Source organism: Oncorhynchus tshawytscha, linkage group LG12 (genome assembly GCF_018296145.1).
Source record: "Oncorhynchus tshawytscha isolate Ot180627B linkage group LG12, Otsh_v2.0, whole genome shotgun sequence".
Taxonomy (NCBI): Eukaryota; Metazoa; Chordata; class Actinopteri; order Salmoniformes; family Salmonidae; genus Oncorhynchus; species Oncorhynchus tshawytscha.
This window is the reverse complement of record NC_056440.1, coordinates 50,060,477-50,075,725: the sequence shown is the minus strand read 5'-3', so window position 1 is coordinate 50,075,725 and position 15,249 is coordinate 50,060,477. Positions and strand designations below refer to the sequence as shown.

Below are 15,249 nucleotides of genomic sequence, written 5' to 3'. Positions count from 1 at the left end.
AGGAGGAGGTCAGAGACCTGGGAAGGTGGTGCGAGGACAACTCCCTCAATGTGAGTAAGACAAAGGAGCTGATTGATCACTAAAGGAAAAAGAGGGCCAAACAGGCACCCATTAACATTGATGGGGCTGTAGTGGAGTGGGTCGAGAGATTCAAGTTCGTTGGTGTCCACATCATCAACGAACTATCATGATCCAAACACACCAACACAGTCGTGAAGAGGGCACAACAACACCTTTTGCCCCTCAGGAAACTGAAAAGATTTGGCATGGGTCCCCAGATCCTCCAAAAGTTGTACAGCTTCACAATCGAGAGCATCCTGACCGGTAGCATCACCACCTGGTATGGCAACTGCTCGGCATCCGACCAAATGGTCCAAAAGGCTCCTTAACAGCTTCTACCCCCAAACCATAAGACTGCTGAACAATAATCAAATGGTCACCTGGACTATTTACATTAACCTTCAGAATGGGAGAAAATGTCATGGTTTGTCTGTCTAACTTGCTAATAGCTTGTCAATAATGTAAACTGAAGCTTTTAGTGTAAAAACACAAAATGTTGTTCACTGCTGTATGCGTCGTGTGTCTGCAGACTCCATTCACCAAATGTACACGATAACACGTTATGTAGTTTAGCCACCCAACCAACATATTTTGTTCATTTAAAATCCGGCAGACGTCGACTTGGTTGTAAAAGAGTTCCAACAGGAGAAACACTATAGCAATGAAGTGCTTTAGCCATGAAACGCTAACCAGAAGCTGACCAGAAGCTAGCCAGTTTACTGGCTAATGTTAGTATTTAGCTAATCACGGTTTGTGGTCATCAGCTATCCTTTAGCTCAAAAATCTATCGCCAGTTTTGTACAACGCAACTCAGACTAGAACATACCGGACCTATTTTTCTCTCTATATCCTCAGATTTCAACCGGAAGCTCTGGACATTTACACCTGGATCTCACAGCTAGCTAGCTGCTATCCATGTGACTATTGGCTTACGTCGATCCCGGAGCAAACATCAATTTTTCCGGAGCTAGCCAGCTAAAGAGTTCCATCAGCCACTCCTGGGCTACAATCACCTATCCGGACCAGTTTTACTGCCGATGCCGGAGCCCCACCGGGCCTTCACGACTGGACTACCAACGTTATCTGCATGAGGGAGTTATCCAACGGTCCCCTAGGTCATGACGTTAGTTGAACACCGATCCTAGGCCCGCTAATCGTTAGCTGTCTTATCGGCTGCAATCTGAATAGTTCTATCGGACAATTTTTCTTGGGTCACTATAACTATATCTATTTTGCCAATTGGATTGATCCCCTCTACCACACGGAGCCCCACTAATCTACCGACGGAAACGCACGAGGTGGCTAAAAACAGACCTCCATCCTATGCAAGCTTGCTACTGATGGCCCGGCTAGCTGTCTGAATCGCCATGACCCCAACCAACCTCAATACTCACTGGACCCTTATGATCACTCGACTAAGCATGCCTCTCCTTAATGTCAATATGCTTTGTCCATTGCTGTTCTGGTTAGTATTTATTGGCTTATTTCACTGTAGAGCCTCTAGCCCTGCTCACTATACCTTATCCAACCTTTCAGTTCCACCACCCACACATGGGATGACATCACCTGGTTTCAATGATGTTTCTAGAGACAATATCTCTCTCATCATCACTCAATACCTATGTTTACCTCCACTGTATTCACATCCTACCATACCTTTGTCTGTACATTATACCTTGAAGCTATTTTATCGCCCCCAGAAACCTCCTTTTACTCTCTGTTCCAAACGTTCTAGACGACCAATTCTCATAGCTTTTAGCCGTACCCTTATCCTACTCCTCCTCTGTTCCTCTGGTGGTGTAGAGGTGAATCCAGGCCCTGCAGTGCCTAGCTCCACTCCTATTTCCCAGGCGCTCTCTTTTGATGACTTCTGTAACCGTAATAGCCTTGGTTTCATGCATGTTAACATTAGAAGCCTCTTCCCTAAGTTTGTTTTATTCACTGCTTTAGCACACTCTGCCAACCCGGATGTTCTAGCCATGTCTGAATCCTGGCTTAGGAAGACCACCAAAAGTTCTGAAATGTTCATCCCTAACTACAACATTTTCAGACAAGATAGAACGGCCAAAGGGGGCGGTGTTGCAATCTACTGCAAAGATATCCTGCAGAGTTCTGTCCTACTATCCAGGTCTGTACCCAAACAATTTGAACTTCTACTTTTAAAAATCCAACTCTCTAAAAACAAGTCTCTCACTGTTGCCCCTTGCTATAGACCACCCTCTGCCCCCAGCTGAGCTCTGGACACCATATGTGAACTGATTGCCCCCCATCTATCTTCAGAGCTCGTGCTGCTAGGCGACCTAAACTAGAACATGCTTAACACCCCAGCCATCCTACAATCTAAGCTTGGTGCCCTCATCTCACACAAATTATCAATGAACCTACCAGGTACCACCCCAAAGCTGAAAACACGGGCACCCTCATAGATATCATCCTAACCAACTTGCCCTCTAAATACACCTCTGCTGTATTCAACCAAGATCTCAGCAATCACTGCCTCATTGCCTGCATCCGTATTGGGTCAGCGGTCAAACGACCTCCACTCATCACTGTCAAACGCTCCCTGAAACACTTCACCGAGCAGGCCTTTCTAATCGATCTGGCCGGGGTATCCTGGAAGGATATTGATCTCATCCCGTCAGTAGAGGATGCCTGTTTTTTTATATGCCTTCCTCACCATCTTAAATAAGCCTGTCCCATTCAAGAAATTTAGAACCAGGAACAGATATAGCCCTTGGTTCTCTCCAGACCTGACTGCCCTTAACCAACACAAAAACATCCTATGGCGTTCTGCATTAGCATCGAACAGCCCCCGTGATATGCAACTTTTCAGGGAAGCTAGAAACCAATATACACAGGCAGTTAGAAATGCCAAGGCTAGCTTTTTCAAGCAGAAATTTGCTTCCTGCAACACTAACTCAAAAACTTTCTGGGACACTGTAAAGTCCATGGAGAATAAGAACACCTCCTCCCAGCTGCCCACTGCACTGAAGATAGGAAACACCGTCACCACCGATAAATCCACTACAATTGAGAATTTCAATAAGCATTGGCTACCCCTACACCGGGCAACAGCACTGCACTCCCCACAGCAACTCGCCCAAGCCTTCCCCATTTCGCCAACTCCCAAATCCAGTCAGCTGATGTTCTGAAAGAGCTGCAAAATCTGGACCCCTACAAATCAGCCGGGCTAGACAATCTGGACCCTTTCATTCTAAAATGATCTGCCGAAATTGTTGCCACCCCTATTACTAGCCTGTTCAACCTCTCTTTTCTGTCGTCTGAGATTCCCAAAGATTGGAAAGCAGCTGCGGTCATCCCCCTCTTCAAAGGGGGGGACACTTGACCCAAACTGCTACAGACCTATATCTATCCTACCATGCCTTTCTAAGGTCTTCATTGTATATAGACTTATTTTTCTACTGTATTATTGACTGTATGTTTGTTTTACTCCATGTGTAACTCTGTGTTGTTGTGTGTCAAACTGCTTTGCTTTATCTTGGCCAAGTCAACAAGTCAACAAACAGATTACCGACAATTTCGAATCCCACCATACCCATTCTCCGCAATGCAATCTGGTTTCAGAGCTGGTCATGGGTGCACCTCAGCCACGCTTAAAAACCTCTTACGTATTGTGGTTCCTGTACAGGAACCAAAATCAGCGGAAATTTCAGAGCGCCACCTGTAGTACTCGATAAAACTCAAAATTTCATTAAAACACACATGCAAGGTACTCAATTAAAGCTACACTCGTTGTGAATCTAGCCAACATGTCAGATTTGTAAAATGCTTTTCGGCGAAAGCATGAGAAGCTATTATCTGATAGCATGCACCCCCCCGAAATACCTGAACAAGACCTAAACAAAAGATTTAGCGGTAGCCGGTGCTACACAAAACGCAGAAATAAAATATAAAACATTCATTACCTTTGACGAGCTTCTTTGTTGGCACTCCTCTATGTCCCATAAACATCACAATTGGGTCTTTTTCCCGATTAAATCCGTCATTGTATACCTAAAATGTCAATTTATGAAGGCCGGTCTGATCCAGGAAAATTCACCTTTACAAAGACGCAGCGTCACTTTTTAAAATTAAAAAAGTTGCCTATAAACTTTTACAAATCACTTCAAACTACTTTTGTAAACCAACTTTAGGTATTAATAAACGTTAATAATCGATCAAATTGATCACGGGGCGATCTGTATTCGATAGCAGCAAGTCTTGAAATCATCGTCCATTTTTTCACTTCCATAACTTCCTCCGGTGCACCCCAAGACAGGAAGTGCCTATACGTCATCTAACCAAGGATAAACTAGCAATGAAATGCCAGTACTGGCGACATCGTGTGGAAGCTGTAGGCATTGTAAACGGAACCTCATCTATTTTCTATCGCCTTAGACAATATGTCCAACATCACTACTATGGACGGCTCCGACTTAGAATATGTGGACAACTACAAATACCTAGGTTTCTGGTTAGACTGTAAACTCTCCTTCCAGACTCACATCAAACATCTCCAATCTAAAGTTTAATCTAGAATTGGCTTCCTATTTTGCAACAAAGCATCCTTCACTCATGCTGCCAAAAATACCCTTGTAAAACTGACCATCCTACCAATCCTCGACTTTGGCGATGTCATTTACAAAATAGCCTCCAATACCCTACTCAATAAATTGGATGCAGTCTATCACAGTGCTATCGGTTTTGTCACCAAAGCCCCATATACTACCCACCACTGCGACCTGTACACTCTCGTTGGCTGGCCCTCGCTTCATACGCGTCGCCAAACCCACTGGCTCCAGGTCATCTACAAGACCCTGCTAGGTAAAGTCCCCCCTTATCTCAGCTCGCTGGTCACCATAGCAGCACCCACCTGTAGCACGCGCTCTAGGAGGTATATCTCTTTGGTCACCCACAAAACCAATTCTTCCTTTGGCCGCTTTTCCTTCCAGTTCTTCTGCCAATGACTGGAACGAACTACAAAAATCTCTGGAAACACTTATCTACCTCATTAGCTTTAAGCACCAGCTGTCAGAGCAGCTCACAGATTACTGCACATAGCCAATCTATAATTTAGCCCAAACAACTACCTCTTTCCCTACTATATTTATTTACTTATTTTGCACCCCATTATTTTTATCTCTACTTTGCACATTCTTCCACTGCAAATCAACCATTCCAGTGTTTTACTTGCTATATTGTATTTACTTCACCACCATGGCCTTTTTTTGCCTTTACCTCCAATGTGAGCAAGTGCACTTGCTCACATTGTATATAGACTTATTTTTCTACTGTATTATTGACTGTATGTTTGTTTTACTCCATGTGTAACTCTGTGTTGTTGTGTGTCAAACTGCTTTGCTTTATCTTGGCCAGGTCACAAAGTAAATGAGAACTTGTTCTCTACTTGCCTACCTGGTTAAATAAAATAGACTCCTATATTTATGTCAATTGTTGGGCTCATTGCGATTACTATCACAGTGACTCCTTTGTATTTATGTAAATTGTGCATGGAGTTACTGCATATACTCCAATGCAATACAGAAGATTGTGTGTGTGTGTGAGAGAGAGAAGAGAGAGAGGAGAGAGAAGAGAGAGAGAGAAGAGAGAGAGAAGAGAGAGAGGAGAGAGAGGAGAGAGAAGAGAGAGAGAGAATAATAATTATAATTTAACACCAATAATAAGAAAAATAATAATACATTTGCTATTCCCTTGTTTACAGAGTGGGCGTGCAGCAGGCAAACCCAGTGATGCTACTGGTCACCGCTCATCTACAGTTGTGACACAGACACTCCAGCAAGCATTTAAAAAGGCAGGCTGCTTATGCACGCACATCAAAAAATGATCAAGACCTCACTGCAGCCCTTCATATTACATTGCGAAGGGCATGATGCCATTTCAAATTGTTGAGAGGCCTGGCTTCCTGAGGCTGATGAAGGTTGCCGTGCCTCACTACAAAGTGCCATCACAAACATTATTTTCTAAGACTGAAATCCCAAACCTGTACAACCTGGTTAAAGCGGATGTTGGAAAAAGGTTGGATGAAGGCACATGGTTTGCTGCAACTACTGACCTCTGGACCAGCAGGGGTGGCCAACCCTACATCAGCTTCACTATTCATTACCTCACCCCAGACTGGCAACTGGAATCAAACTGCCTGGAAACACAGTTATTTCTAGAATATCACTTGGCTCACAACATCAGAGAGTTTGAGAATATACTGTAAGGGTGGGGGATCAACAAGAAAGACCTGGTCTGCATTACCACAGACAACGCAACAAACATGATCAAGGCTTTTGAAGAGTTCCCAGATCTGTGGCTTGGGTGCTTTGGCCATAATTTGAACCTGGCCATTTCAAAGGCTCTGAAAATTCAGAGAGATGACACAGCAGTCAAGGCCTGCCGTCATCTGGTCCAAGGCTTCTGACAGAGCTGGAAGAGAAGGCGAGAACTGAGAGAAAAGCAAGCTGCCCTCAACATGCCACAGAAGGCTCTGATCCATGATGTGGTGACCCGATGGGGATCTACACACAACGTGCTTGAGCGTTTCCTCAGCCAAAAGCAGCCAGTCTGTGCGACACTGGCTGGAGAAAAAGGAACATGGCATCTGATGCCCAAGGATGCTGACATAAGTGTCATGGAGCAACTGTGCCAGCTCTTTGAACCTCTGAGCAAGTTTACAGATGCACTTGCCTCAGAGACACGAGTGACACTGTCAGCCATCAAGCCTGTCCTGGACCACATCACCTGTGATGTTCTGGTGGAAACGGATACGGAGCCATCCCTGACCAAGGAGATGAAAAGGTTAATGAGAGAAGACCTTAACAACAGATACACAGAGAAGGAAAAGAGTCATGCTTGTTTCATTGACCCGCACTCCAAAAGGAGATTTTTTAGATGAGCCTGAGGCGGCAAAATTTTACACTGACAGCTGTGTCCAAGAGGCCTTGAAGCTGGCAGCTGCACAAGTCAGGGAAGAACCACAAAGCACCAGCAGCACCTCCACCACCAGCACCCCCACAGTGGCATCGGAGGGGAAAGGCCTGGCTGGGTTGCTGAGAAAGATCACCTCTCTGCTGCCTTGTTGAGGTAAAGAGGGTCAGATTCCGACCACCCCAGAAGACAGAGTGAAAGAAGAGATCAAGGTCTACCTGTCTCTGCCACCCATTCCAGCAGAAGAGGATCCACTGGTGTGGTGGAGGGGCCATGCATCAGAGCTGCCTCATCTTGCCAGGGTTGCCAGGAAGATTTTGTGCATCGCAGCAACCAGCGTGCCATCAGAGAGTGCTCAGTGCCAGCGGGCACATCGTCTCCCCTAGCAGATCACTACTTAAACCAGGCAAAGGAAATATGCTGACATTTTTACATTTCAATCTCAAGTCAACAAAGATGCATACATACAGGATGGTAGGCCAGCAGCACCATATTTCTTTATGAAGGAGAGAACGGATATAATGTGCTGCACATTGGATTTGTTTACATACGGTTGTATTTTTCTTACATGCACATTGCTTTACTTGTGTTGCTTTTATATGCACATTTGATTTTTTTAAGGTTGTGTTCATTAAAACCTGTAGGGAAACTTTTATCTTTCATGGCCACATGGTGCCATCTTTTAATGTTAATGTTATTATTTTAACATTTATGCACACAGAAAGTGCATAGTGCTGCTAATTTTATTTGTTTGTTTTCAATATAAAACTGGTGAAATGATTTCAGTGTTCAGTACGTTTAGAAAATTTCCAGCACATTTTAACAATACCGCGCTAATACTGATAACCGTGATAATTTTGGTCTCTATAATCATGATATGACATTTTCATACCATTTCATCTCTAGTTTATTTCTTGAACTGCATTGTTGGTTAAGGGCTTGTAAGCATTTCCAGGTAAGGTGTTACGTCCCGACCATAGAAAGCCTATATTTTATATGGTAGAGTAGGTCAGGGCATGACTAGGGTTTTAGTCTAGTTTATATTTTCTATGTGGGGTTCTAGTTTGTTTTTTCTATGTTGGTGTTTTAGTATGATTCCCAATTAGAGGCAGCTGGCTATCGTTGTCTCTAATTGGTGATCATACTTAAGTAGCATGTTTTCCACCTGTGTGTTATGGGATATTGTTTGGAGTTAGTGCACGTAGCTTCTCGTTAGTGACGGTTCGATGTTTGTTTCCTCATTTGTTTTGTTCTAAGTTTTTCACTTTAATAAATTATGTGGAAACCATATCGTGCTGCAGCTTGGTCCGACCATTATTACGACGAACGTGACAGAATATCCCATCACATCAGGACCAAGCAGCGTGCCCGGGAGGAGAAGGTATCCTGGGCTTGGGAGGAGATAAAGGAAGCGAAGACATCCTGTTTGTTTCGTTCTAAGTTTTTCACTTTAATAAGTTATGTGGAAACCATATCGTGCTGCAGCTTGGTCCGACCATTATTACGATGAACGTACACCTGCACACGTGACAAATACATTTGATCTCTAGTTGATGTTAACACCATTTATAACATTGGAATCTCTTCTTTTGACCCTGTGCTGGGTATGAATTATTATTATGTTTGTGTACTTTATCCTATCGGTTTGCCCCTGCATATGCTTACCACATGAAGTCAATAAAAACTAAATTAAAAAAGAGCGGCAAAAAATATGTATCATTAGTAGCATGCTAGTTGGCAGCCATTTTGGCTTTATGTGAATGTTGTTTACAGGGCCCTGCAGTCCTTCATGTCTCCCTTAGTTTCTCTGACAATCATTCACATTCAGTGAGCTTCTGAGTGACTAACTAGGGTGTGTGTCATTGGCTCTGGGTGTGAGTGTTGGGTTTGGATGGTAGGAATGTACTAAGAGCTGCCAGCAGCGAATTAGGTGGCCAAAGCTCCTAGATGCTGACCAAGGTGAGAGAAAAGGAGAGAGACAAAAGAGCTGGAAATAAAAAGGAGGGAGGCACAGGTAGAAACCTTAAGGAGAAATGTAGGTTAGAGAAAGTTAAAGGGATACTTCAGTATTTTGGCAATGAAGCCCTTTATCTACTTCCCCAGACTAACTAGCATTGGATGTCTATAGTAACTGCTAGCATGCTAGTAGATACCATACACTTCCAGTCATTGCGCTTACGCTAGTAAGCATTGGCTTGTGAAACTACCTCTAACTTCTTTCATACTGGAAGCAGAGACAACAATGGTATCCATGAGTTCATCTGATTCTGGGGAAGTAGATACAGAACTTCATTGGCAAAATCCTGAAGTATCCCTTTAAAGTTGTCACTTACAGCAGCCATGGAGTTGATGCGGTCGATGTAGTAGTCGGGCCAGCTCGTGGCCAGCTTGTTGGGGTCCTCTTGCTCCTGAACAGAGACCAAAAGAGAGGGAAAACACATGAAGAAAACATAGAAAATAATCCATGTACACAAAAGTACTTAATAAAAGGTTCTCAGTTAGTTTGAGCATAGTAATTGCAACAGCAGAGTCATAGGTTAGAGTGCTACATGGAATGGACCACAGAGTGTTGACCAGGGATGTAGTGCTAAAGAAACATGGGTTTTCCATAAAGGCCAGTTTCCTGGACACAGGTCAATCCTAATCCTGGACTAAAACACATGTTAAATGGAGATTCCAGGACTAGGCTTAATCTCTGTCCAGGAAACTGGACCTAAAAGTGGAGATGGAGAGCGATGCATCAACGCACTGTAAATGCTAACGCTAATATAGCATAATAGGTGATTACACTATTCACCAGATAATAATGTGCATAAACAGCACTTTAAGTGCATTTACACTCCACTACATCCATTGTGTTAACTGTAAATGGTTTAATAAATGACTTGCTATGCACTTAACACTGCAAACCAGTTTTTTTCCCCGTCCATACCATTTACAGTTACTACTCCATGTCAACATCCCAAACAGACCAAATGTGTGTGTTTGTGTCTCTTCATCCCAGTAATACTACTCCATTTCCCCATCCCAAACAGACACAATGTGTGTGTGTGTGTGTGTCCGTCTTCTCAACATCCCAGACAGACAAAATGAAGGAGGCCTAATACATCAAATCTGGGTCACAACACCGTGCACATCAAACTATTCAATTGTTTTGGCATTTTAATACAGTCAGGGAAAGACCCCTCGGGATGGAGTATTCTGCACAATGCTTTTCAATAGCGTTGTCGGAAATCAATTTGTACTGGCCTTTCCAGGGAGAGCGATGCCACGAGCAACAAACGTACAGGAGAATATGAAGACTGTTTAGCTCCGAGATCCTTCACCGATGTTTCACATCTGGTACTGTTTAGCTTGGATTTGAGCACAGGGGAGTCGAACTTCAGGCTCAGTTTGTGTACCCATGAGAACGTAAGGAACTGGAAAACAGTTTGATTAGTGTGCCTTTACTAACTGTCTACATTAAATGGCACCTTTTTCCCTATTTAGTGTACGACTTTGGACCAAGGCCCATAGAGCTCTGGTAAAAAGGAGTGCACCACAGTATGTAGGGAATTTGGGACATAGCCTGTTTGTTGGGTTGTTTCCATGCACTGAGTTTCTCCTAATCAATCATTGAATTTTGTTGATATGATCAATTGTGTGGGACAGGGTCCAGTACATGGTAAGCCCTCAAGTATTTTACCAGGGTACAACATGTTTCTGTGGAGGCACAGGTCCCACACACGAGTGTCAACGGAACACTCGTTCTCAAGTCCCATGTCAGTGCATGTGCCCCTGAGTTTCCAAACAACAAAACAAGGGAACAAGGGAAGGGAACACTGCTGTTGCTTCACTTTCCAACCAATGCATGAATGAATTGAGCAGCAAAATTAAGTGAAGAGGAAATTCCGCAAGTCTTGCAGGACAGTGGAAGTTGATAAAAGTGCTTCTCTATTGTAACAATAAAGAAGCACTTTAATCAACCTTCACCGTCCTCCAAGAGATGCTGAATTTTCTCTTCACTCCAAACACATGACAACTGGAATTCAGAGTAGATGGCAAAATGGGCCAGTTATTAGGCGCATGCATACTTCCTTTGTTTACAGAATTTGGTATGTAAGCAAAGCACATGATTAAAAAACGGCTTACCTTGCTGTAATTCATTTCTGACCTGATGACACCTAGTAGTTTCTACTAAACGCTAAATGTATATGTAGTGACCCCTTCCTTGAAGTGTTAACCATACCCAATAAATACGTGTTTAAATGCAGGGCAGACAATAAGGCCAGTGTTTTCTCCAGGTTCATACTGTACTCTGGTGTCGATTCAAAAGAAAAACTACTATTAGCACTCCCTGTTCTCAGACTAGCTGTGTTCTCGTTGCCACATTAGTCGACAGACTCGGTCTGGACATACAGCCAGACTGGTATTGATGGCGAGATTAAAAACTTAACTGCCTCTCTCCAGACGCTTTTTGACGAATTTCAGCAGTCGATACGGCTCAAAACATGTTAAGTCCAATGCAACATTTACCCTGGCAGCTTCACAAGTCTGCACAAAATCCTATAATATCCTCGTTTCAGGACAAATGAGAGGTGATTACCAGACAGGGGTTGTTTGTTTTGGGGGTCCTAAAGGTAGTAGGTTGTTCCCTAGTGCCTGAATAAAAACAGTGCCCTCAGGAGAAACAAATAATAAATATTACCTTGTCAGCTTCATGGCTAAATCCATGCAAGGCTAGGAGTCAAACACAGTTGATAAGGGCTGGTATTTTTTTAATAACTAGGAGAATAGATAGACCCTGAGGAGAGTTGCGTTGAAAACAAAAGTCCTCCTGCAACGCTATGACAAAGCCCATGGAAGGATGAGAAATGTGAGGGTATTTTACATCTCTATCGCTCTCTCCTCATACTCACACACACATCTACTAAGCTATATGGAATTGTTTTAAGAATATTGAATACAAACACATTGAATAACAGATTCACTACATGGAACAACAAATAGTCCCAAATAAAATCAAAAAGTTAGTTTGTTCTTTAGCGTCTGTCCTTAATCTGAGAGATACAGTGCCCTACACTAATATTGGCACCCTTGCTAAATATGAGCAAAACTGGCTGTGAAAATGCTTTCTTTGCCGTTTATCCTCTTGGTCTTTCATTCAAAATATTCACAAAAATCTAACCTTTAATTGAAGTAAAAAATAGTTTAAATGAAATATATACTTTTCTCAGAAACGTGTGCCATAATAATCTAACTGAAGTATATTCCCATTCATATTTTATGTATTTAAGTTCACTTCAGTGATTAGGAACACTTAAGTGGTAAGCCATGACCTGTTTCACTGGGGTATAAATATGAGGTGACACACAGGCCAAGTTCCCATAGTCATCCATCACTATGGGAAAGACCCCTGAATACAGTAATGATGTGCAACAAAATGTTTAGCTGCACAAATCAGGAAATGCCCATTTCCACTATCAGGGCAATAATGAAGAAGTTTAAAGCAACTGAAGATGTTAACAATCAGCCTGGAAGAGGACGTGTGTCTGTATTGACCCTACGCACAGTGAGGATGATGGTTTGAGTGGCAAAAAAATCTTCAAGGATCACAGCTGGAGAATTGCAGACATTAGTTGGGTCTTGGGGTCAGAAAGTCTCCAAAGCTACGATCAGATGCCACCTACATAACCACAAGTTGTTTGGGAGGGTTACCATAAAAAAGTACCTACAGTTTGACAAACGTTACTGGAACATTCAATGGGACCGGGCTCAATGTTTTTCTTTCAAAGGCCCTGGACAACTTGTTAGGATACATGGTATCAGTGACTCCAAGTACCAGCAGATATTTAATCAAACCCTGGCTGCCTCTGCTAGAAAGCTTAAACTGGGCCGTGGTTGGATCTTCCAGCAGAGCACACCTCAAAATCAACACAAAAATGGTTCACTCACCACAGAATCAAGGATTTGCCTTGGCCATTCCAGTCCCCTGACCTAAACCCCATAGAAAACCTGTGGGATGAGCTGAAGAGGAGAGTCCACAAGCGTTGACCTCGGAATCTGAAGGATCTAGAGAGATTCTATAGGGAGGAATGGTCTCAGATCCCTTGCCATGTGTTCTCCAACCAAATACTTATTTTCCACCATAATTTGCAAATAAATTCATAAAAAATCCTACAATGTGATTTTCTGGATTTTTTTTCTCATTTTGTCTGTCATAGTTGAAGTGTACCTATGATGAAAATTACAGGCCTCTCTCATCTTTTTAAGTGGGAGAACTTGCACAATTGGTGGCTGACAATACTTTTTTTGCCCCACTATTTTTTTTACATGTATTTAACCCCTTATTCTTTACACTAAACAGTTTCCATACATTTTTTCAACTGGTACCGGGGGACCGTCAGACAAGTCTTGTGAAGCCTGTGGGCGCCCTAGAGCAAATGAGAGTCTCACCTTTACACAGAGGGGTCATATTAGTTTGTATCCCAAACTGTTCGGACGCTACAGACATAAGTTGGCATACTGCATCCAATGCAAAAACACATCTCTTGCTTAAACTACCATACCATCGCTTTATCAATTTCTCTGTGTGGTATGGTAGTACTCTATTAAACTACCATACCATCGCTTTATCAATTTCTCTGTGTGTTGTATGGTAGTACTCTATTAAACTACCATACCATCACTTTATCAACACACAAACACCAGTCAACAAGTTGAAGGAAATGTGAAATATGTATGTTTATTTTTCCACCAATAAAATGATGTAAAAAAATTAATCAGTCAAGTTCCTTTCACTGTTCAATCAACACCATATTCAAGTTCTAAACAGTTGTAGAAACAGCTGTAGAAAACTTGGAATATGAGGTACTTATACATGTTTTACTGTGCTCCCTTCAAGGTGTGTTGTCAATTTTATTTCTGTTTTATCTAAATCAAATCAATCAAGGAATCTCAAACACAGCTTCATATTTTAACCAAGACATAAGACATATCATGGCCAAGAAATAAGGTTCGCTCTAAAAGGAATTCTGAAATGCATTAGGAGTTTCTTGGGTTTGTTTCAGTCTTAACCTCATTCTTACTTCAGTAAATGGGGAATAAAATCAACATTGGAAGACCACTGTTGGTTGGCCTCTGCCAACTTCATTATCTGCCCAATCACGACCCCATTACACATGCACAAACACGCAAGCACACGCACGCACACACGTGTTTCCAAGATTGTAGGGAGCCCATTTCACTTCCATGTCTTCTGAAGCGCCAAAATCCTGGTTTTGGCCCTAACTCACTCCAACTCGCTCATTCACTGATTTCTGTAGCCAGGCAAGCTGTTAGTTCTGGAACGGGGATGTCGACCCCTGGCTACCTCTACAACGGCCTAAAGTGTTTCGCCCATTCTCTGGTTAATGGAGGGCTAGTCGGTTCCTTTAACTGGGCTCCCAGGCCTTCAGTGAGATGCTAGGGCTTTCTGCCTGAATCCCTTGGACTCTAGAGGAGAAGCTGTGACAGCCGTGAGTGAAGTCACCACTACAGAGAACACACCATTCACAAAGATCACTGGCTTCATTGATAAGTGCATTGACGACAACGTCAAACCCCAACCAGAAGCCATGGATTACAGGCAACATACGCACTGAGCTAAAGGCTAGAGCTGACGCTTTCAATGAGTGGGACACTAATCAGGACATAAGAAATTCCACTACGACCAACGAGCCCTCAAAAAGGCAAAGGGTAAACACAGGCCCTGTATATAGCCATGTTACTGTTATTTGTTATTCACTGTGTATTTATTTTTTGTGTCACTATTTACATTTTATATCTCTCTGCATTGTTGGAAAAGGACCCATAAATAAGCATTTCACTGTGGGTCAACACTGGTTCTTTACGAAAGCATGTGACAAATAAAATGTTTTTTGTTCTGTTTAGGCAAATCAGACTATATAGTGCATTATAAGGGGAATAGGGTGTTATTTGTGACACAACAAATATGGGTAGTGGGTAATAGGTAATAGGTTCAGACACAAACAAACCCTACACCCCACCACTGTTTTGGTAAACAGCTGAGGGATGAGGTTGGAGAAATGTAACCACTCAAATTCATAGACAGCGCTATGGATGCATGGTCTGAGGTCAAAATTATATATAACATTGAGGTTACACTAATTATATAAATAATATTACACTGAACAAAAATACACGCAACATGCAACAATTTCAAAGATTTTACTGAGTTACAGTTTATAAGGAAATCAGTCAATTTAAATAAATGAA

The 15,249-nt window shown here is 42.5% G+C and overlaps 1 protein-coding gene across 2 annotated transcripts in view; it reads right to left on the bottom strand.

Annotated features, from left to right (window-relative positions):
• daam2 (dishevelled associated activator of morphogenesis 2) overlaps positions 1-15,249 on the bottom strand; it is a 117,371-nt gene that overhangs the window by 73,146 nt on the left and 28,976 nt on the right. For both annotated transcript variants that reach the window (XM_024439692.2, XM_024439693.2), the window contains exon 3: positions 9,327-9,401. In XM_024439692.2, coding sequence (XP_024295460.2) covers positions 9,327-9,401 — 75 coding nt within the window. The remainder of the gene's footprint in view (positions 1-9,326; positions 9,402-15,249) is intronic.